Source organism: Streptopelia decaocto (genome assembly GCF_964273445.1).
Source record: "Streptopelia decaocto genome assembly, chromosome: 1".
Classification (NCBI taxonomy): domain Eukaryota; kingdom Metazoa; phylum Chordata; class Aves; order Columbiformes; family Columbidae; genus Streptopelia; species Streptopelia decaocto.
In genome coordinates this window covers 197,561,888-197,586,035 of record NC_138663.1, presented here as the reverse complement: position 1 = coordinate 197,586,035, position 24,148 = coordinate 197,561,888, and the positions used below count along the sequence as shown (strand labels likewise).

General features: G+C 38.5%; 1 protein-coding gene across 1 annotated transcript in view; it reads right to left on the bottom strand.

The window, feature by feature from the left end:
- Positions 1 to 313: 313 nt before the first annotated feature.
- Positions 314 to 24,148, bottom strand: part of TRPC6 (transient receptor potential cation channel subfamily C member 6) — a gene marked incomplete at its 5' end in the record, with an annotated part of 97,465 nt that continues 73,630 nt past the window's right edge. Inside the window, 8 exons of the mRNA XM_082064331.1 lie at positions 314 to 1,666; positions 3,149 to 3,224; positions 5,070 to 5,153; positions 12,389 to 12,592; positions 14,239 to 14,434; positions 17,176 to 17,440; positions 20,531 to 20,758; positions 22,707 to 22,920. Coding sequence (XP_081920457.1) covers positions 1,515 to 1,666; positions 3,149 to 3,224; positions 5,070 to 5,153; positions 12,389 to 12,592; positions 14,239 to 14,434; positions 17,176 to 17,440; positions 20,531 to 20,758; positions 22,707 to 22,920 — 1,419 coding nt within the window. The 3' untranslated portion in view covers positions 314 to 1,514. The remainder of the gene's footprint in view (positions 1,667 to 3,148; positions 3,225 to 5,069; positions 5,154 to 12,388; positions 12,593 to 14,238; positions 14,435 to 17,175; positions 17,441 to 20,530; positions 20,759 to 22,706; positions 22,921 to 24,148) is intronic.

The window sequence follows — 24,148 nt, the reverse complement described above, 5'->3', positions numbered from 1 at the left end:
CACAAAGGTAATTTAAAATTAATTACTGACCATCCATTTTCAGCCTTGTTTCCTAAACATACAAGGCTTCTACAGGTGCATTATACATCTTGATGTTCCTGTCAGAATTTTTTTACAGCACTTTCACTAATTTCAACCAAGCTTGATAAAGAGCAGAGACCGCCAATGTCATACATGCTTCTACCAGTCCCAGAATCGGTGACTGTCACAAGAAAGAAACCCAAATTACTGTATTAACAGAGGGAAAAATTAAACGGAATTTAGCCTGAAACCAGCTGACTGTCCTGCATAGACACATTAGCTGGCTAGTCACACAAGTATCAGAGAGACATGGCATGGGCCACCTCTTCTCCAGTTAAACAGAAGACATAGAACAAGCATTGCAGTGGGCAAGGGGGAAGTGTTGGAGGCTTCTGCTGATGACAAGGAGGAATACAGCACAGGAGCTGAGCTTTCTCCGGCGGAAAAAAAGGAGAAGGGATGCAAATCCAAAGAAGATGAAATTTCATGACCTTTTGGAACAACATGTTTTTGTTTGCTATGGATAGATCAGAACAAAATTCAATGATTTAAACAAGTTTAACTGTGGAGAAACATGGTCGCCGATGCATGAAATTCCCAGAATTCAATAGTGTTGCACCTAACATTTTAGTATCTTCCATCTTAAATAAACATGTTACCAGCTTTACATTCAGACCCCTACCCTGCAGTTTGCTACTTTTAGTTCAAGACATAGAAGCTGGAGAGCTTGGGAATGCTGCAACAGATTAGAACTTCAGGCATTAATTATTTTGGATTAAAGAAGTTTTCTTCAGGCCTCACCAATAGCTTTGCAATAAACTTGGTGAAAAATATTTCTTTCTTAATGCACTAACTCCCGTTGGAACCAAGGTATCTTTCAGGATAGTCCAGTAGTGACAGAGATAAGTTGGGAAAAGTATGACACAGTGCTTTGAGTATTCTGATATCTACATCTTGAAGGAAATGTTCAAATAAATTACTTTAATATCCTGCACATTTTTAAGAAAGGCAGCTAACTTTTTTTTTTTTTTTTTTTTTTTTTGCCAGTTGGGAATGCTTGAAAAATTAAATAGCTTTTGATATAAATATGTAAAAGCCTGGAATTTTCCTCTTTTGCTTCACTGAAATATATGTAAGAATGTCTACAAAAGGAAATTTGCAAAAATAACCAGTTAATGTAGGAAAAGTGTAGATTTATGCTTTTAATCTTTCATGACTGGGCTTATCAAGATTCCATTGGAATTTTAAAGGAGATAAATTGAATATTAAAATAGTCTCAAATTAACTCTTCTTCAGCAGGTAAAGACAAATGTCTTTACTCAAGTGGTATCTCCTCCCTACTGCAGACTGAGAGGATTTGCCGCTGTGTTTTTCAATAAAGAACTGGAATAATCTAATATCTGAATCTGTTGTAGAAATGTTAGACTTGAGAAAAACAGAAATATGGCTTTAAGTGAATCGTTCATGTTCTGTGCATTTCTTAAACATTTAGGTTATCTCTTGCTTTCTTCTTCCTTAGAGTTCATTGACAGTTTTTCCCCAAGTTTCCTTATAAGTTCTGCCAGATCTTCAGAATTTTGAGATTTTTCCTCAAGGAGTTCATACCGGAGACTTGAGATGTCTTGTTTAATTTCCTTCAGTTCACCTGTAACAGATATTAGAAGATCACACTATTAAGAAACAAAGGGAAAAAAACCCCGGCATATCCAAATATCTCACAGTTATCACCTGTTCTCTCTGTATTTCTTTGTTGAAACAGAAAATGTGCATGAGAAAAAAGTATAAGAGATCGTATCAGCTCACAAAACTCAAATGATCTGTTAGATGGAAGCTGCTGTTCTGCTGCAAGAGAGGTCATACAATCATAGTATCATTTAGGTTGGAAAAAACCTTTAAGATCATCAAGTCCAACCATTAATCTAGCACTGTCAAGTCCACCACTAAACATCTACTAAGCATCACACTAAGCATCACATCTACATGTCTTCTAAACACCTCCAGGGATGGTGATTCCACCACTTCTATAGGCAGCCTGTTCCAGTGCTTCACAACCCTTTCTGTGAAGAATTTTTTTCCTAATATCCAATCTGAATCTTCCTTGGTGCAACTGAATCCATTTCCTCTTGTCCTATCACTTGCTACTTGGGAGAAGAGACCAACCCCTTCCATGCTACAACCTCCTTTCAGGCAGTTGTAGACAGCGATAAGGTCTCCCCTCAGCCTCCTTTTCTCCAGGCTGAACAGCCCCAGCTCCCTCAGCTGCTCCTCATCAGACTTGTGCTCCAGGCTCCTCATCAACTTTGTTGCTCTTCTCTGAACTGTCTCTAGCACCTCAATGTCTTTCCTGTAGCGAGTGGCCCAAAACTGAACACAGGATTAAAGGTGGGGCCTCACTAGTGCTGAGTACAGTGCGATGATCAGTTCCCTGGTCCTGCTGGCCACACTATTCCTGATACAAGCCAGGATGCTGTTGGCCTTTTTGGCCACCTGGGCACACTGCTGGCTCATGTTCAGCCGGCTGTCGACTAACACCCCCAGATCCTTTTCTGCAGATAATGCAAATCAGTGGGTCCTGAGTCCTCCTGGCCAGCAACAAAGCCTCTCACTGTCCAAAAGAGAGCAGTCCTTCTCCTGCTGCACTTAGTGTCTTTCCAGCATCAGAGGGGTGCAAACAGATTAGAACATTTATGTGAAGTACATTCACCAGCTGTTTCTAGCTAATAAATCACACATAAAAAAAAAGCTGAAGCATGTGTATCTCCATATATGAATCTCCAATAAGAACACATACCCACACATGGGAGAATTCATTTGGGAGTGCCCCAAACCAGCTGCTGCCATTAAATGCAGCCTCACCATGGGAAATGCATGAGCATTACTAGAAAGATAGCAACACTTTCCACAAGAAGTCATCAGATCAATGATAGTTTTTGATGGCACAGCAGAGACAGAACGTCATATCCATTCTTTAACTTCAATTTCATGTTAATTTTATATCTTGCACTTGTAAACATGCCAATTGGATTAAGTATTTTGGAAACATTTTTTTCAAGTGGCCTATGTAACCACTTTAGTTTGTTTTGATTCTCTGATTAGAGATAAACATACCATCCATCAACATACTCACCTTCATTGACTTCATCACTTTCCTTATCTATCTGAGCTTTCAGTACATATCTTTTAATGAGACGCTTCATTATTTTCTGCAGAGAAAAAAGAAAAAAATTTTCCTTAGTTGGACTTTCTAGTACTGCTGTGACAGTTCAAAATATGAGCTCTGTTACCTTCTGTTGCATTCAGACATTTCAGTGTAGGGCTTGCCCGGTTAAATTAACATACTGCAAAAATCTCTGCTTTCATCTACAGTAGATACTTAAACTTCATGATTTTGCACATATATGTACATGAAAGTTAGAAAACCTAACACACCTTATGAAAGTTATAATTCATGAAGCTTAACCTACTACTGGAGTCTATGAAAATGACTAATACAGTTGCTGCTTTGATCTCCATGTTGGCGAAACACCCTAGCCTTTATTGCTACCAGATATAATGACCCTGACTAGTGGTTTTAATTGCTAAACCCTTTTGCCATCAGTTAATTTTAATCTATTTTTATATTATATTTGATTAGTTATCTTCTCCCAATGTCAGACTTAGAGAAAATGGGACCCATAATTCTGAGCCATTTAAGCATCTCAGCTAGGACTCATGTAATCAAATGCAGATATTTTCTTATGCATGTATGCCTATCTGTGGTAGTTACCTTTAATTCCCTTTATGGATAGTAAAAGCAAAGCTGAGAGCACAGTTCATCTCAAACAGTTCAAACTGATCAAATAAATCACACCATTAGAATGACTACCCTCTCTGCCAATAACAAGAGGAACCTAGGTCAGTAAATTTAGATGTAAATTTTACCTTTCCAGGAAAAATGAATTCTGCTCCTGATTCTCCCATTAGTTCAAATTACTTGAATTAGAACAAGATATCTAATTACCTTTGAGGACCTATTTTCCTATCTTGCAGTTTAATATTTTCATATGATGTAACCCATGACAACCCAATAACGCTTCTCTTTCACTACAAGGTAGAAAAAAGGTTTATGTGTCTGCTTTTGTCTCCACAGTAACAGACCTGACTAGAGGTGGTTGTGAAACATCCCAGATTAGTGGTTCCAGACCATTGTTACAGCTTGCGAGATCAGCAGCTGTACTGTTTATTCTAATAATCCAAGAATGTTTCAAATACAAAGCCACACATCCTCATGTTTAAGGGATAAATTTGTAATCTTAATATCTATCACTGAGTCATAATGAAATTGTCTGTGGAAAAGGGAGGCTTTGGAGTAGATTTGTGCAGACACTGTATAAGAGTGAAGCACAGCTAGCCTGTCTTATGGTTAAAAAGGCTTATTTGTTTTGTTTCTGCTTTTGCACTCAGATGATCTTGTTTTATTGTCCAGGCAGCTCTTGCTTGTTCCTTTCTACCTGCTCTGTAGTATTACAGGGAGGAAAGGAGGACCCTCTGGAGCAGAATAGCTGAGCTCTATGTGGACTGTGCTGGCTCTCTTTATACTTAACTGCACAAAGATGCACTGCAGTTGTTTAGAGGCAAAGAATAAACAGACTGTATTGATAGCATAAAGGCTGAAAGATATTTGCAGTCTTTGGGATATTAAAATATAGAGGCATGGCACAATAAGCTGAGCTGCTTCAGCAGAAGGAAAGGGAAAATCTTCTGTTTCTTTTTAGTTTTCTTAATTTGCACTGAGCAGTTGAGGACTCAACCTGTCTCTAAAATTAAAAATATTTTTCTAGCACTTTAAAATATTGCACTATAAGAGTAGCATTAAAGAAACACAGAGGAGAGGAAAAAACACCCTTTGATTCTACTGCAAATATCTAAATCACTGCGTTTGTTTCTGATACATACAAGGTCTGTGGATTTATTCTTGATTCATATTGTTTAATATAAATTCAAAACTGTCCTTATGCTGTCGGTCTGCCAGTTCTACTAATTCAGTTTGAAAATAAACTGGTTTTTACCTGGTATTGCCTTGGAGGATTGTTTAAACTGTTTAAGTGAATTTCATCTGAGCTTCTTATACTTGATTGCTTCCTTTGTCCAAGCTGGAATGGAAATGTTATTTATAGTACAAATTAAACAGAAGAACAGTATGGTTTAATTAGCTCATGCATATATCATATGACGAATATTAACTGTTAAGCTCAATTTGGGGAGTGTTAAGTTACGGTGGTAAAGTCCTCGTAACTGTGCAGAATTTCATCACAAGAGATGGAGCAAACCCTTTCAGATTGTGATGCTGGAAAGCAAGAACTGGGAGATTTTCTCCCTTTACTCTGCACCTCACCTGCTCCTCACAGGCCCAGGGGACCAGAGCAGAGCAGCCACATCCCTGCGGACCTTCCCTTGCTCCTTGGGTGCCCGAGAGGGGGTTCCACCTCAGGAGAAGGCAGCTTGGTAGGCAATGGAGAAGGGAGAGTCAGGGCAGGGTGTGGGAGAAGCCAAGGAAGGAGAGGTGACTCCATTGCCCCTTTCTTTCATAGCATTTGTCTGTAATTAATGTGACCTTCACTACCACAAAATAGACGAGGAGTTTGCTCCTCCCCTCACTCGCACTTATGGCTGATTGTAACTGGTTATGAAGTTCATGCCAGGGACCACAATATTATCAGCTGACATTTCTGAGTAGCACCTTCTTTACTACACATGCCAAAAGGAAAGGGCATCACACCAAGCACACAATGTGCAGGCTTCATTACTGATTTACATCTTTGAGAAGGACTAAAGCATCACAAAATGGCGAACTGAGAGTCAAGCTGAGTGACTTGACTGCAGTAAGAATGAAGAGCAACTACCAAACCAGAATAAATGATTTTACATTAGATTGATCATGGGGCCAGTTCAATGAGTAGTAGTACAAGAAAAATAAAAAATGGTTGATCTGGATGAGGAATAAGTGGGACTGTCACTAAAAAGTCAGTCCTCTGTAATTACACGTAGTCCAGTAAAATTTTTACTGTTTTAAACCATGGGCAGTGTCTTGGATCCCATGGGATCATGTTCGCAATTAATATAAGATTGACACTGAATTTGGAATTCAGAGTTTTCTTTAGAAAGATATGTGGGTCTATATACACACACTTTAAAAACATTATATATCTATTCAGACTATGTTTCTTTGACCAAGTGAAAACAATGACAGGAGCAATATATAAATAGATTTATAAATAATAAATATTTATCTCTAACATGTTAACCTGAATTTGGATGGAAATGGCATTAAAGATGTATAAAAATGGCAAATTAGTGTTGCTTTTTCTTGCTTGAATAAAGCTACCTTAAATGTTTTGAATATGTTTTAGAAAACAGAAGTTTATCTAAATGTCTTAAACTATGCGTCTGTGTTTACACAACAGTTTAAACACTGTCTTCCAGGATTTTAGAACTAATAATACTCTCTTGGCCCTCACCTTTACTACTAGATTAAAAGAGAAAACCAATCTCTCTGCTTTTTCAGCTCCTGGTTTCCTAATGCACTTTTTTTTTTGAAATAATGTAGTAGCACTCTGCTTTTTTTGAACAGAATAATCTGCTTCTAATTAAATACAGACTGCACCTTGAAAGTCGGCAGGTAAATCAGAAGTGTGTAACTTCATTAAATCTGCCTATGAGTAACAGTAAAAGGAGAGAACATGTATTGTACATTGCTGAACGACCACTTGGTGGCAGAGATGGCCAAGATTTCATTGTAACTTCATTTTTACACAAAATTTTTAAACTCCCTTTAATCTTCACACCAATGGCTTCTTCCTCTCCCAAGAATTACCACTATAGTAAACTCAGCCTGTCACATTAATGACTGAACTACAATTCATATTTTAAGTGAATATATATTGAACATCTGCACATGAGTAACTGGAGGGGAAAATAAATGTAATTTAAATAAAGCAATGATATAAATCCAAACAAAAACATCTCCTCCAGGAGTGTTGTGTAAAGGAAGAAATGCAGTATACTTGGAGTTGCTCTTAGAAAACACCTTCCTCTATAAACTTGCTTCTCATTCTCGCGTTTTCTAGTATTATTTAAAATTCAATGAAATCAGAACAGTAATGTAATCAGTCTAGCTGTTTTGTGTAGCACTTTTTAAACATCTTAAAATCCAGTTTTAAGAAGCAGCTGACAACTTGGAATGCCAGTAAATTGTGCATGCTTGAACCAGAATTGTGGGTTCCCAGAAAACAACTTGGTTTGTCCTTATGTGTTGAAATTTGAAAATTTCAGAAACGTTGTTTTATACTAGGAAAGTAAAAGTTAACTTTTTTATTATTATTAGAGTGAGGGTTTAAAACGATTTCAATAATTAGTTGTTCCTTATTTCTATTCTGAAGGGCCATGTTTTAAGAAAAAGGCTTAAATATGTCATCTGCCACAATAAGCTTTCAGCTCAGGAAGATGAACAAGTTCTCTGACTCTTAAACTATAAAATTTCTCATTCACAAGGCAATTTTTCAATTTAGAATAAAACTCAAAGCAGGTTTCTTTAAAACTCTCCTTTTTCTTCATTTATTTCTCCCCTTCTTTGGTTTGAGTTTCTTGTTCACTTGATGTTTAAAACACCAATTCTAGCCTGCAATAGAATAAATCTGCAGGTTTTAATCAACAGCTTGAAAGAAAACACCTTCAGAGCTTTTGTTATTATATGTAGGTATGTCTCAAGAAATTAGCTTTTGGCAAACTACATTTTGAACACAGCTACATAAATCACTCGTCATTCAGCATGGGCAGCGTCTGGGTTTTTGTTTTCTGCCAACAGTAATCAGAGCAGAGCTGGCTGCTTCCCCCCTTCCCGCCTTCATTCCTGTCTTCACACTCACCCCGGTGCTGCTGCTGCTTTTGCACTGAAGATGCAGCTTCTGCAGGAGAAAGAACCATGGTCTGGTGTTGAATCAGTAAACTCAAGAGTGTGTTAACATTTCTGGGTACTGCCCTGCAATGTCTTTTACCAGTGAACTTTTAGTGTCCTCCCAAGTAGGACTTGCACCAGAGCACCTGGTTCTCTCCCGAGGCACCGTTTGGCAACTGGAAAGGTCTGGGGGTAATAGGTTACAGCAATGCTACTACATGAATAGGGGCAAGCCATTCCTGAACTGGCTAAGCTCCCTGTCACCTTTAATTTACTAGCACAGCCACAGCCACCAAGTCCTGGGTCTGGTCTTAACAAATCTTTAATCTTTTTCTTATCCCAGCTGAGGGAGGTGATTGTCCCGCTCTGCTCTGCACTGACGTGGCCTCACCTGGAGCACTGTGTGCAGGTCTGGGCACCATAGGATAAAGAAGATCTAAAGCTACCGGAGAGTGTCCAGAAGAGGACTATGAAGTCAGTGAAGGGATTGGAGTGGAAGCTGTATGAGGAGCAGCTGAAATCACTTGGTTTGTTCAGCCTGGAGAAGAGGGGACTAAGGGGAAATGTCATGGCGGCTACAGCTTCCTCACAAGGGGAGGAGGAGGAGCAGGCACTGATCTCTTTGGTGACCAATGACAGAACCCAAGGGAATGGCAGGAAGGTGTGCCAGGGGAGGTTTAGATTGGTTATTAAGAAAAGGTTCTTCACCCAGATGGTGGTGGACACTGGAACAGGCTCCCCAGGGAGGTGTCACGGCCCCAAGCCTGACAGTGTTCAAGAAGAGACTGGACAACACCCTCAGACACATGGTGTGAACTGTGGGGTTGTCATATGCAGGGACAGGACTTGGACTTGATCTCTGTGGGTCCTTCCAACTCAGGACATTCTAAGTAATGCTGCTTATTCTAAGATTCAGATAAAGTCAGCTCCACAGTATGTGGTGGTCCAAAAGATAAGTAAAAATGGAATCATCTGGCAATATCAGCCGCTCTGCTGCAAAAACTGAAGAATTAATAGATATGACTCAGCTGCTCTATGTTTTCCAACATAAAAGATTTTTTTTTTTTTTTTTTTTTTTTTTTTTTTTTTTTTTTGTAATTTGATTTGCAGTTTTATAGCTTCTTTGGCTGGGGAGTAAGTGCAGCTCATTTAGTGTTAATTATACTACAATCTGCATCAAATGGAAAGCATTAATATTTGAAGACTAAAAATTAATTCAGGGCTAGGAAAAAATTCTGATAAACCATGGCTGCATCCTCACAGCTCTGTTTCAGAGGGATGGCTGTAAAAGCAAATACAGCTGTAACTGTTTTACCTAGAACTGGTAATTATTACACTTTGCACCTTTCTAGCCATATGAATTGCTAAGTTTGAATATAATTTTGGAAAGGAATGATAAGAATCCAGCTTCACTCCTTCGGGTGCAAGAATGGGATTTTTAAGAATACCTGTTTTATGGGAACATGAATTTCATTTTAAAAAGTCATTAAAAATAAGCTTCTAACTTACTTATGTGCTTCTCAAAGTCACAAATTAAGTGAATTAGGAAGAAAAAATCCTTTGATTATTTGTTTTTCACCATCACTCAATTTAAAGTTTATATGCATATCCTTGAAGTCATAATTTTTCAGTGATGACTTTATCATTTTTGGAAGTAATGAAATCAATTTGTATCAAGCAGCTTGATGAAAAGTTTTGCAAATGTCAGAGTCATCAAAAACTTGAGCAAATGCGGCATCACCTCTGTTGGGTCTTAAATACATTAGGATTAGATTTCCCAAATAAAATTGAGATCTGTGAAATGCTAGAAAAATTACTGGTAGCACACGAGACATCTCAAGTTAATAACAATCTTGACTTCAGTGACAGTGTTTGTAATATCTATGTTTTTATAGACTATTATGAACTTAACCAGAGGCAGAGGCTTGTCAGAGGCAAATTTCCCCCTTCAGCTCCATCTTTTCCTTCTAGGATTGCAACCACTTTCTTTTCTTTTTTACTCCTCAACTGACACCTGTGATGGAAAAAGTGCTTGTCACATTGGTGACAGAGAGCTGACAGATGCATGTAATTTCTCTACTGACCCTCAGTCTACTGACTCTTGACTATAGACTCAAGAACTCCGAACCTTGAAGGCCTCTGCTCAGACTACTGCGTATTTTAACAAAGATCCTTCCAAATTATAAAGTTCCATAAATGACACATTTGATTCTGCCACCATGACAAATCTGTCATTTTTTTTTTTATGCGAATGTTAACATATGCTCACCTTTCTATCCACTACATCTCATCAGTTGTCTTGCAAAGCTTTTCTTCTCTAAGGCGTTACACTCAGGCTAGTCTTTACACGTCCAATACCATCTTACACCATGTGCTATGCCCCCTGTTCTCCTAAAGCAATTAATTTAATTTATACCAAGACAATGCAGGAAAAACAGACTGACTACAAACTCTTTAAATAAGTCCATGAGATACAGCAAAGAATCAACTCAAGTGCTTTTTACTGTACTTGTCATGTAAATAAGAGAGAACAGACCACTTTAAAATAAAAGCAAGCTGCATTCTCAGTGCAAGCAGAGACAGGCTACAAAGGGGGAATTTAGAAACTGGGCCCAGGCATGTGAGGGTGGTGGAAGAAAAGCCAAAGCTCACCTTAAGCTGACATTTGCAAGGGCAGTAAGAAGAGCTTTGACTCCTACAATAGCAGTATAAGGATGAAGAAGAGAAATGTGGACCTGTGGGGCAGGGGATTTAGTGACAGCAGAGTTGGGTGAGGCTGAGCGACTTGATGTCTTCTCTGCCTTGTGCTTCACCAAGAGTTTGCAAGGCCTATGTGCTTAGTGAAGGGGTTTGAGGAGGAGGAGAACAACCACCCATGGAAGAGGGTCAAGCCAGTTGATACTTGAGAGGACTTGACCCAGGCAAGTTCACTGGGCCTAACAGGCTGCATCCATGGGTGCCAAGAGAGCAGATGAAGTCCTTGCAAATACACTATCATTTTTTAATAGATCATGGAGATTGGGTAAGGTCTCCAAAAGCTGGTGAAAGACAAATGCCAAACTCATCTTCAAAAAAGGCCAAAAATAATTATCTGGGCAACTACAGGCCACTCAAGCTCACTTTGGTAACTGGTGAAATAATGGACTGAGTCCTCTTGGAGCACATTTCTGGGCACATGGAAGAGCAGATGGTGACTGGGAACAGTAAATGTGGGTTTATGAAGACTAAAACCTGTCTGACCATCCAGATTGGCTTCTGAGATAAAATTACTGGATTTGCAGGTGAGGGGAGAGCTGGAGATGACACCTACATTGAGTTTAGCAAGGGTTTTAACACTGTATCCTAGAGTATTCTTGTACTCAAATTAGAATGTTACTGTCTGGATGGGTGGACAACTAGACAGGCAAAATCCTGGCTGGATGGCTGGGCTTAGAGGGTTGGACAGGGGTCTTGTCCTGGGACTTGCCCTTTTAAACATCTTTATCAACAATCAGGTGTCAGAGGTGTTGAAGTGCACTCCTGTCAAGTTTGCTGACAAAGCCAAATTTGGTGGGCAACAGCTGACTGACTTGAGGACAGGGATGCCATCCAGGAGGATGAGGCTGTCAGGAAACCTATGAATTCAAATAAGGACAAATGGGAAGAAACAACTCTTTCAACAACACAGGCTGGGGCCTGGCTGGCTGGGGAGCAGCTCTGCAGAAAAGGACCTGGGAGACTTGGGGGTTGGTGAGAAAGATATTAAAACACTGGAGCAAGCTCAGCTCAGAGCATCACCAAGATGTTTGGGGCTGGAGCATCTGCCCTGCAAAGAAACACTGGGAATTTGAGCTTGTTCAGCCTGAAGCAGAGATGGCTTCAGGCATACCTAACAGGAGCCCCCAGTGTGTACAGGGAGGTCACTGAAGAGATGGAGCTGGGCTCTTCATTGTCCTGCAGGACAGGAGCATGAGAGACAATGGACAAATCCAAATGAGAGCTAGAAGAAGCAACTTCTTCCCCATGAGGGACAGTCAGGCTGTGGCATATGCTGACCAGAGAGGTTTTTCAGTCTTCATCCCTGGAGGTTTTCAAGGCCAGACTGGATGAAGCCCTCAGCAACCTGGGCTGACCTGAGGTGACCCTGCAGTGAGCAGGGGCTTGGACCAGAGACCTTCTCAAGTCTCTCCTGGCCTGAATTATTCTCTCATTTTTTGACAGGAAGCAGGAAGAACTGTAAATTTACAATAATATTTTTGGACTAATTACAGGTGTAGACAGATATTTATATTTAAAAAATAAAGTAAGAATTTCAGCCTACATATAATGACTGACTTCAGCAGAGACTAAGTATGTAGGGAAATTCATCAGAAAAAACAGATTAACAAGAAAAAGAAAGTTGAAATTGGATTTATCTTTTAAAATCAGCCATCAGTATACACACCCTGCAATTACCTTGTTCATCTCTGCATCTTCCTGAAAGCTTTTCTTTTGGCACAGAAATGGTTTAGAAATCAATTTTTTTATTCTGAGTAGGAGATACAGCAAAGATTTTGGGCTTGGCACTAAGTTGAAGGGTACTGGAAGAGTTCTGCCTTCTTCAAAGTAAGAAAACCAAAGTTTAGCCCTTGCAAATTTCCATTCTACATCAGCATCATCCTGTAAAGCAGAAACATGGCTGTTAATACACTGTTAATACCACCTTGGAGATGCTCTAGCTAAACTTCATGTGTGACTCAGATGTAATCGGCTGAAGTTAATCTCAAACAGATCAAGAACTTGTTTATAATCTGTGAAAACCAAATTGCAATTAATGGAACTGTTCTTATTAATCCATTTAAAATTATGCAATTACAGAAGAACAAAGTGGATTTGATTTAAACATTGGTTACTCAATAATGAGTGCTAATATTCCGCAACACAGAATCACAAAGACAGATCTCCTTCTTTGGTGCTCTTTGTAAACACTTTGGTAAGAAAGCAAGCTCTGACTTAAAAGCACACGATACAATGCCCAAGTTAAAGCTTCAAGGCAACACTCAAATTCATCAGCCAGGGCCTGACTGAGTAGTCTCTTGCTAGGAATACTGCCATGCTCAGTAAATAAAATGGAAAAATCCCCTGATAACATAATAAAAATGCAAATCTCTCAAATGAGACTACACCTCTGATTTCTTATCTTACTGGTCTCTTCTGCAGCAATTAGTGTATTATCTTTTTTTTGTGAAGAAGACATAGTATCAGAATTTTAAGTGAAAATTCTACTCATGACATTTAAACATGACATTAAAAAAAGAGGTGATTCTTACCGAATTCCTTCCGCTTGCTGGAATATATCATTAAATCAGGTATGCTATCATCATCATGGTTTACATTTAGCATTTACAATAACCAAAACACTCACTTTATTCCTCCCTGTAAATTTCAAGAGGGCTTTCTGCAGAAAGGACTGACATCATGTTCAAGGACATGACTCAATATTGCTGTAGCTGTTTTTAGAAGCTGTTTGTGTCCAGTCAACATATTTTTTCATAACAGCCTGTTTTTTATTGCTCTGAACCTCACAGTTTGTTCTGTGGCCTCCTGAGTCAGAAGAATCTGAACCTCCCTAGAGAATGTGTGTTGCTCCTGCTCAAGCTGGACAAAGCTACAGCCCCAAATCAGAGCCCCAAACCTGAGCAATGTCAAAAAACCTGAGCCTGCTGCTTTGTGTCAAGGGGAAAGATTGGGATGCCCTAACTCTTGGAGATCTGTTTCCTTTTTTTTTTTCTAAACAGTAATAATGATTTACCCCCTTATTTTCCATGGCATGCAAAAGTTTGTGCTGATTTTCAGTAGCCCTGCTGATTACTTTGTCAAGTTTTGTTCACTGCAGAGGACTAGAGCAAACGTTTGAACAAAAGAAGAAAATAGCATGTTATAGACTTGCTTGCAAGGTCAAGGCAAAGGAACTAGAGCATCTTTGCAGTAAGAGGGACACTACTGAAATAATAACTACAACTGAGGCAAATGAGAGATTCATAAAGTCACACAACGTATCCCGTCCTTTTCAGGAGCATAACACAGTTCAACAGCAGTTTCTTAGTCCAGAGCAGTTCTTACTATTGCAAGCACACACAGCTGGGTAATTTCCAGGTATTTTATAATAAATTAATAGCTAAATTAATATTTTTTCCTAATATATTCCAAAAGCCTATGTGTTCTTTTTCTTAAATAAGATGTCAACAAGAAAATTTTCAAGGAGATTTAGGCAATTAGCTGTAACGGTAAATGTGGTGATATTTCATCACAAATGGAATTTTTACCTCAATTTCCTGGAATGAACTGTTGATCATTGCGATAAGCATGTTCAGTAAGACAATGACCATGGTAACATTGTAGACTCCATAAAGGACATATCCAATATTTTCAATAAATTTGTGGTTATAATTGATGACAACTGATTTAACTTCTGAGAGTCCAAATATAGCCCAGAACAATGTCTTGAAACTTTCTTCAATACTGAAAGGAGAAATTTAACACATGCATACGTTACTGAAGAAAAGCTAGATAATGTTATTGTATAAAGTGCCAGTTACCATTTTTACACAATGCACACATTTTTCCGTTATCATTACATAGAACTTTACCATAATGCGATTATGCAGAACAAATAGACTATCTGATTTAATAGGTACAGGCTGTTGCATAATATAAGATTGCTAATATTTAGGACTGACAATAAAACCATCTGATTGAGTTTAGGAGATATATATACATTCTCCAAAGAATATGACAATGATTCAGCTGTTAACTACTTTCATCTACATGCTACATGCTTGCTGGTAATGTGAATATAAATAACAAAAATAATTAACCTGTAAATACTTTATTTTAATTGCACTATTAGTTCATTTAGTATTAATTATTTCACCATTAGGATGAGTAATATTCCAAAACTGTGAACAAGACAGGATATCTGACTGCAAGTCAGGATTTTTCACAAAATGAGGCTCACAGACCGTAATCCTCCAAGTTGCGTTTTCGCTATTCCACAAATCCAGGGTAAAGGTAATAAGAGATGGCACAGGGATACTGATTTTATTTTTTTTTTCAGGTTAGTTTATATAAATAAAATGTATTTCCTCTTAATCAGTTTATATATATAAATCCAAACCTCTGAGTTATCTTTTCCTAAGTATCTCCACCTTTTTGAAGATGTATTTTCTCTTGCTTTGGTGAAGAGTTCTCAGTTCCCCATATCCAAAAACACAGTAGCATTGCAAAGCACATTTTGGATTTTATTGTTAAGAAAAAAAAGTTAAGAAACTCGTAATTTTTAGTTGTGAATTCTCTGCATATAATACTTTAGTAGTATTCCATCTGTGAGATGCAGTTTTAGGTACTTCATCTATTGTGTTAACTAATAATAATAATAAAGTAGCGATTTTTTTTCCTTGTGGCCAAGTTTGCTTCCTGTCTGAGTACACTTCATAACAGCTACAGTCTGAACATTGTGACAGCCAGAAATTAAGTGGGCAAGGGCTGCAGAGCATGGAAAGGAATGAGTTTCCACTCAAGTGATCTATCTTAAAATCATAACCAGAAATAAGAGGCATGACAAATGTATATCAAAAAACTCTTGACGGGCAGATTCAAAAAAAGAAAAAAGGAATGTATTTAAGTTATTGCCACTGGAAACTACGGAGAGGCAGATCTTAAAAGAGGGATTAGATTAGATTAGATTACCATGTGTATCACACTGTAGTGATTACCTTGCTTCAGTTACAGGTGACAGTAGCACTGGATGGAGGAACCAGCCTTGCTCCCACGTGCTGCAGGGAGCTGCCATGCTGTGCTCTGCTGTGCCAGTGCTGACCATCCTCACAGGGAGTTTGCTGCCCTGCCAGCCCGGGTCTGACCCAGCCTGCGTCCCCAGATCACTGAACAACCCCAAGAACAAGCCCTGAGCATGGAGGGCTATTACAGATTGCACTGCCAGGCCATCTGATGTATGTACAGTGCTGTGCAAGGGGTCTGATTGTACTTCTGGTTTTTTATAAGCCTCCCCAGCCCAGGAGGCTGTTGGGCTGCTTTGACACAAGGATGCATTGCTGGATCATAGTCAACTTGGTGTCCACCAGGACTCCCGGGTCCTTTTCTGCCAAGCTGCTTTCCAGCCCCAGCCTGTCCTCGTGCCAGAGGTTATTCCTCCCCAGGGGCAGGACATGGCATTTCACTCTGTTGAACTTCACGAGGTCTCTGTGAGCCCATTTTTCCAGCCTGTCGAGGTCCTTCTGAGTGGCATCACAAGCAGCTGGCCTATCAGTCACTCTCGCTCATCCACACAGGCCTCATGATGCCTTCGTTTGATTTCCTGCCCACTGAGATGGAGCAGCCTTGAGCGCTGAAATATCAGCTCTTGAAAATCAACCAGCATCCCTGGACTGCCCTTCTCTTCAGGGCCTTATCCCACAAGATTCTTCCCTGAACAGCCCCAAGTCTGGTCTCCTGAAGTACGTGGTTGTAGTCCCGCTCTTTGTTTTGTTCTCTCTTCTCAGGAACCCAAATTCCACCATCTCATGCTTCAGCTAAGGCTGTTTCCAACCTCCACACACCCAACAAGTTCTTCCTTGTTTGCAAAAGCCATGTGTCACAAAGCTCCTCTCCGCATCAGCTTCTCGACCACCTCTGTCAGGAAGTTATTGTCAATGCTCTCCTTGAAACTTCTTGGACTGCTTGTGCCCTGCTGTCTTGTCCCTCCAGGAGATACCAGGGTGGTTAAAAATCCCCATGAGGACCAAGGCATGCAAGTGTGAAGCTTCTTCCAGTTGTCTGAAGAAGGCCTCATCTACTTTGTCTTCTTGATCAGGCATTCCATAGCAGACATCCACTACAATGTCATTTATGTTGGTCTGCCCTCTAATCCTGGCATACAATGTCTCACTAGCTCATCGTCTATCCCTAGGCAAAGGAACAGGCATTCTTGCTGCTCTCTCATGTAAAGGGCAACTACATCTCCCCTTCCAAGCCTACCTTTCCTGTTTATCTTAGTATTGTTCAGATCAAGAGTTCATCCTTTGATTTCAAATATACCCTTTAAGCATCAGAGCAAGAGAGAAAATCACTACTTAACTCAGGATAAAGGAATTTTTAAGAGATGCCTACCTAATAAAACAACTAGTAAACAATACATAAAATGCAAGCAAACATCTTCCTGTAAAAATACCCACAATCATAACAGTTTAATCAGTTTTACTTACGTTGTGAATGCTTCATTTTGTTTTGCCCCCAGATAGTAGGAATAGAGATTAAACATGCCTATCATGAAAGCCACAAACACCATGATAAATATCACCATGAACTTGAAGATGTCCTTCACAGTTCTGCCAAGTGATATCTGCAGTGGTCCAAAGCTTTCATTTGCTGGCAAGATGTAGGCTATTCTGGAGAAACTTAATACTACCGCAATTGCGTACAGGCCTTCAGATATGATCTGAGGATCAGACGGGTCCCAGTTCATTCTGGCTAGAAACAAAATATGAGAATTTTGGTCAGTATTTCAAAGTCTACCTTAGGCTATTCACCGAAGTACTCTCTCTTGGTAACAGCGAACCATTCAGTGTAACTGAGAAGTGAATGCAATGGTGCTAAACAAATTCGGAGCTTTTGGGGACCTGAATCCCAATCTATTAGAGAATTTATGAAAAATTCCACTTACAGGGTCAGGTGATGAAAATGGAATAAATTAGAAATGTGATTTGTTTGAGCAATCCGAAATGAACTGTTTCTTTGTGGGCACTTGGGATCATTAAATGCCACCCACAACTCCAAAACTGTGGGAACAATAATGTTTGTCTACTCTTTCTATTTACTCCATCTTTTTACTCATAGTGGAATGCTAATGGTCCTTTCCTGGCATACACCAAACACTCATTTCTATCACCTTCTCTATCATCATTTCTACCAGTTTCTTCTATTGAATCTAATCCACTTGTGTGAATTACTCAAACATCTTTGGATCATGTGAGAAGGTGACACTGCTGTTGAATAGGGAACACCGTCAGCTGAAGAGGGGAATATTCAGGTTCAAACCTATACTTAAAGAAATATTTACAGAAAAGTGTCAGAAGGAGATATCCAAAGCAATACCATTCCGAACACTTCCTAGCTGGAGATTAAGGCATTCTCCCATGAGGTGGGAGGCTTAAATTCAGTTCACTGTTGTGCTTCAGGTAAGGAGAAGAGGTTAACTTGGGAAGGGTTTACCACATCCCAGGAGAGTGTTGTCATCTGTGTTTACTGTAAATGCCAGAAAATGAATGAATTTATACTGCAATGAAAGAAATCACTAGCATTTGGAAAAACACTCATTTGAGCTGTTAATTAACAAATAACCATTTAATAAAAAATCAGTTATTTGCACAGCTTTATAATATACCCATACCCAGTAGTGCTGAGCATTATTCAAAATGTCCATACATAGAGCAGAAAATTATATTTTTCAAGGAATTTACTGTCATGACATTATTCAAGTATCATGACAAATTATTGAATTCCTCTGCGTTTAGGCATAGTGAGGCTCAGTTATCACACATTCATTGCCTTGTTGGGTGCTGTGTGTTTCTTGTAGGTATATGTATATTCTTTTGTCTATTGAGCTCCTCACTGTAAAGGCTACTACACACTATATTCAAATGAGAAAATGTCTGTATGGCAAAACACTGTGCATCTTCGCATAACCAGACATGCCTATGTTAGCTTTACCTCAGATTTCATGGATAACTAAAATCAAAGATGGCAGATGTTTCACTATGGGCTCATAGCCATATGTCTTTCAGGTTCCCAGATGAGCTATATTGTCACAGAAAGTTTGAGGTGGGAAGGGACCTGTGGAGGTCATCTGATCCAACCCCCCTGCTACAGAAGGGTCACCCAGAGCCAGTTGCCAAGTACGGAGGATGGAGACTCCATCACCACCTTGAGCAACCTGTGCCAGTGCTCAGTCACCCTTACAGTGGAAAAGTGTTGCCTGATGTTCAGATGGAACCTCCTCTGTTTCTGATTGAGCCCATTGCCTCTGGTCCTTTCACTGGGCACTACTGTGAAGAACCTGGCTCCATTCTCTTTTGACCCTCCCTTCAGGTCTTTATATACATTGATGAGATCCTCTCTGAGCCTTCTCCAGGCTGAAAGGTCCCAACTCTCTCAGCCTTTCCTCACAGGAGAGATGGTCCAGTCCCTTCGTCATCTTTGTGGCACTTTGCTGGACTCTCTCCAGTTTGTCTGTGTCTCTCTTGTACTGAGGAGCCCAGAATTAGACACAGTCTTCCAGGCGTGGGCTCATCAGTGTTGAGTGGAGCAGAAAGATCACCTTCCTTGACTACCGGCAATGCTTTGTCTAGTGCAGCCTTCTTTGTGCTAAGGGCCCATTCCTGGCTCATGTTCAACATGGTGTCCACCAAGGTATATTTGCTACCCTATGATAAAACCTGTGGCATTACATATTCACTATTAATATTATCCATGTTAGTATGATCATGCATAGATGTTCTCCAAGCAGACTTCAGTGTACATGCAAACATTAAAAAAAAAATGGCTCAACTCTGCTTAAGTGCATAACAGAGTCACAACCCACGGTTGATGTGAACACAAACTGCCTTGCTGGATGATGCAGTATTGTATAGCGTAAATAAGTTACAAGGCTTGTGCTTGTCATACCCAGAAACTGTGAACATAAACAACAGCAAATTCTTCAAGTGGGTGTTACTGAAAACTAAACTAATATTTAATAAGCTGCTTTTAAAACTTGTATGAGATTTGTAATTTTCCAGTAAAATTTATAAGACTACAATTTAATGGGTTTCAGAATATATGCATTAATTGCTCTGCTTTTTCTACAGCCTGGATAATGAAGAAATGTGATCTTATCAGAAATAGTATTTGAGGCATAGAATAGAAACTGATGTAATTCAGTATCTAGAGAAAATATCTAATAAATGGAAGAGAGATGTGGAGGTATTGAGAGCGAATACAAGTAAACAGAGCTTAATTTTTTCTCATTTGGGCAAAATAGCTTCTAGTCACTTCTCATGTATGTGAAGCAAGTTTATTAATATTTTTCTCTCTTGCTGGTAAAGAGAGTGGATTGAGAAATATTAAAATAATATAAAAGTCTCTGAACAAAAAATATATAAAAGATACACTGGTTATGTTGGCAAAGCAGGTTTAAGAAGTTCCTGCACCTATTGCTTAGTCCTGCCCCTGCACTACAGTACATCAGGTTCACAGTTGCACCAACACAAGTGTTTGTGGGATAGCACTGAGTAACTGAACAGATGATGTGACCTGGATTAAAATAATCTTGAAAAAGGGTGGGGTGACAGTGTGGTTATTTTGATCTTTGATCATTTCAGTGTCTGATGTCTACAAGTGCCCAAAGGGACGTATGAGCACAGCCAAGGGAACTGTGATAAATAGCAGGGATAAGAAAGAGAAGAAGGGACGGGAATTTCTTGAGCAGTACATTGTAGAACTAAAGTATTGGAGTAAACAAAAACAGCAAATCAATTCATTTTGGCCCAAGAAGCAAGTCTTAAGCATGTGCAATCAACTCACCATAGGTGTAGTATTTTATGTTGGGCTCCAGTGTTGGACTTGTCAGATCTTTCATATTTGCATCAACGAAGTTCTGGGCTCTGGACGCATGCCAAAATGCCATAAACCTTGCTATGAATGATGCTGCAAAGATTGCTAACATACCAAAATCAAGCATATTCCATAACTCAAAAAGGTATTCTTTTGGACCTTGAGACCAAATTTCTTTACATTCAGACCATATCATGCCTGTATAAGACAGAACAGGGAAAACAGTGTGTTCTTTTACTTTCACGTCTATTTCATTCGATATTTTATTACGTACAGGTAATAAATGGTTGCATTCAAACTCAAAACTACTTTAGTCAGTGGGAGTTTGGACACAAACTAAAATCCTTGAAGCTGCCAATTCATATACATTCTAGTACTTCTTTCTCATGTGAGTAATAATAACAATCTTTCATACTGCTTTTTCCTGTACAACTACAAAAGCTTTCAAAGAAAAGAATGGGATGTGAGTACTACCATCTGTTAGAGACACCGAAAGAACAGAAATGCTCTGGCATGATCATATAGTGGTAGAACTAATAGCAGATCTCACGTTTTCTTATTTTCACAGCATCCTAGGTACAGTCTGTCCTACTGAAATTGCAAATATATGTGACAAATAATCATGAAAGTAAGAATTAGACCTAAAGCTTCTTCAACAGAACAAAGGTATCTGTTTGATTCCTAATTATTATCCCTAATAACAAAATATAAGATCACAGTATAAGTTTATGGCATTATTTTATTAAGCAAATAATTCTCCTTTCAAGACAAAAATTTATTTAATAATGAAATACACTTCTAGGATTCTAAAGAGAGTTAATTAAAAACTGAATTGTAATAATGTGACTATTTTTGCACTTATCGAATTGTCTGCGGGAACTTTTCATCGTTTTCCCATGACAATTATAATGTTAATTACAGTAACTGAATTCTGCAACTGTATGCACTGAATCAGTTTTTCATAAACCATCTTATACATGACACTGAAATAAATAAAAATAGATGAATTTGCAAACTTTATATTGGAAAATTATTATTTACTTATTTACTATCAGATGAAAACACTGATGTTATAGACTATTTGGAAATCTCAGTGACATGTTATTCCCATAATACATAATTAAATAAATTTATATACAATTCTGTCATGAAATAACTAAAGATTGTCAATGTCTTTTAAAGCTATAAGAATCAGTTGCTGTTCAAATGGCTCCCACTTCAACCACAAAGAGCTCACAAAAGCAAAATATTTTAAATGCATAAGCTCTTGAATGGAAACAGATTTTACTTAGCTGGAATTGAACTCTTCCATATCGCTGACTTAAGTAACAACCAGAACCCAGGTCTTTTATATATTTGGGTATCTAAGTCCTACTGTAACAAATGGTATTAGATTTGTAAATAACAATCAGACACCTAAAGTGCTTTTGAGGGTCTGTGCTCAAGTTCTTATGCTGAATAGTATTGCACCACCAAATTGAATGGCTCAGCTCAGAGCGATATTCATATTCATCTCGTCCTTACTTTGCGATGGAAAAATCTATCACTGAATCTGTATTCTGTATTCTGGGGTCTGTATTCTGATTCTCTTTTGTCAATAACACATTCAGCTGTACGCTATCAATTCTGCGGCATACTTGCAAAATAAGAGAATCTTAGCAGAAAGAGATAACTGGACACAAAAGAACACTGGGCCCATGAGGTGGAAAACCTTCCCCTTGGGAGTTGACACAGCCTGACTCAAAAAAATAAAACCCAAAAAACCAACCAACCAACCAACCAAAAAAAAAACAGCCCCAAAAAACCAAACAACCAAAAAACCCCACACCAACAAACCAAAACCAACAAAAAAACTCCCAGAAAACTGGTAGACACTTTGCTTTGATATTCGTAATATTGAATTCATTCATCTTCAGATGATGCAGATTTCACCCAAGTCCTTAACCAGAATGTTTGTGATTAACTAGGCACACGGGACTCCTGCTGATATCCACTGAGAAACACAAGGCCAATGTGGGAATGCAGTCAGTTGAATAAATTCCCCTTGTTGCAATTTTTACACATAACATTAATAGCAACAGATTAAATTTGGTCCAGCTCCCTTGAAATCATAGTAAGACAAATTTAAGCAAAAATTAAACTTTACCTATTACCCAAGAAATAATGAGCATCTCCATCCATGAGAAACAGGATGTTTTCATCCTAAATAGCTGTTTTACATTGCCTATTGTTTCATTAGGTCGGAGTTTGGTGCCATCAAATCTGTCGGCTGCGTTCATTACAAGTAGACCAAGAAAAATGGTGAAAGAGGCTGCATGTGCTACAAACTTCATAAATGGTCCACGCATTATCCTCCCCAGCTGCAACAGAGGTTATGAAACACAAGGGTATTGCATTGACTTTTTCCAAAATAAAAATGTGCAAAAAAAACAATAACACAGAGAAATATATATTTCAATAACACACAGGAAATAATATTTGGAAAAAGTTGTATACCATGGCGCCAGGCTGACAGTCAACTTTAAAAGTTCCAATTTATTTGTTGTTTTCAGGGGAATAATCTATCAGTTTCACCATATATGTATTTTTAACTCAGCAGTTTGAAATAGTTCTGTAATTACTTTGAGGAATCTATGTCTATTACAGGTAATCAATATGAATTTTTATTATAATTGTTGAATTTCTTACATGCTAGCCATTTTTCTGAAGCAACGAAGAAAATATTTTGACACTTACTAAAAGCATTAAATTATCACCAGGAATGAATTTTCTTTTTTAAAAACTTCACGAGGCATTAAAAGGTAATGTTTATAGATCTGTAGTATCTTAATTTTCTTCTTAATTTCTTTAATGGAAATGCCATCAACTTTGCCATGACAACTTTAAAATGGCTTAGTGCAACACTTAAAAAACCTAGAAGTTCCATACAAGCTCACATAAGGCCGAACTTATAGCAATTATTTACTATATTTTTGAGAGTGTCTGTATTAATAGTAAAAGTCTTAGGTTGTTCACTTAGTTGGCAGCTGCAGAAAAACACTTCTAATTTTACATAAAGCCAGTATCTGTATCTAACAAAATTTGCTTGGAAATCATTGAAAGTGTCACAGATCGCAGCTGAAACATAACAATCTGTGTTCTGGAAAAGGGAAAGGAAAGCAGAAAGGTAAGTTATCTGTATTCATATTTTTGCTACACTTGTTTCACTATCAAAGTCAAAATTTTGCTGTCTTTACCGTCAACTTTTACAGAAACAAAGAAGAAGAGGATGCAGCCGGGGATGTGATGGTAAGGTCTCAAACACAACTAACACTGAGAGAACTAGACAAATGTTAAAAGAAGATACTGTTAAAGGAACTCTGTCAAGGTTAGCAGGCACAAAATTGGATCTTCTTTCTATTTTATAGTATTTTGCAAATCCATGGCATTCATTATGTTTCTCACTCAATAAAATTACTTTGCCTTTTATTAAATCAAATATTCCACCAGCCTCATGAAGACTTAAACAACCAATTATTTTGCGTGAACTACAAAGAGAACAGGTAAGCATCATGGGAAAAAGATTTTATTTCAAGCTAGGAAGGAACG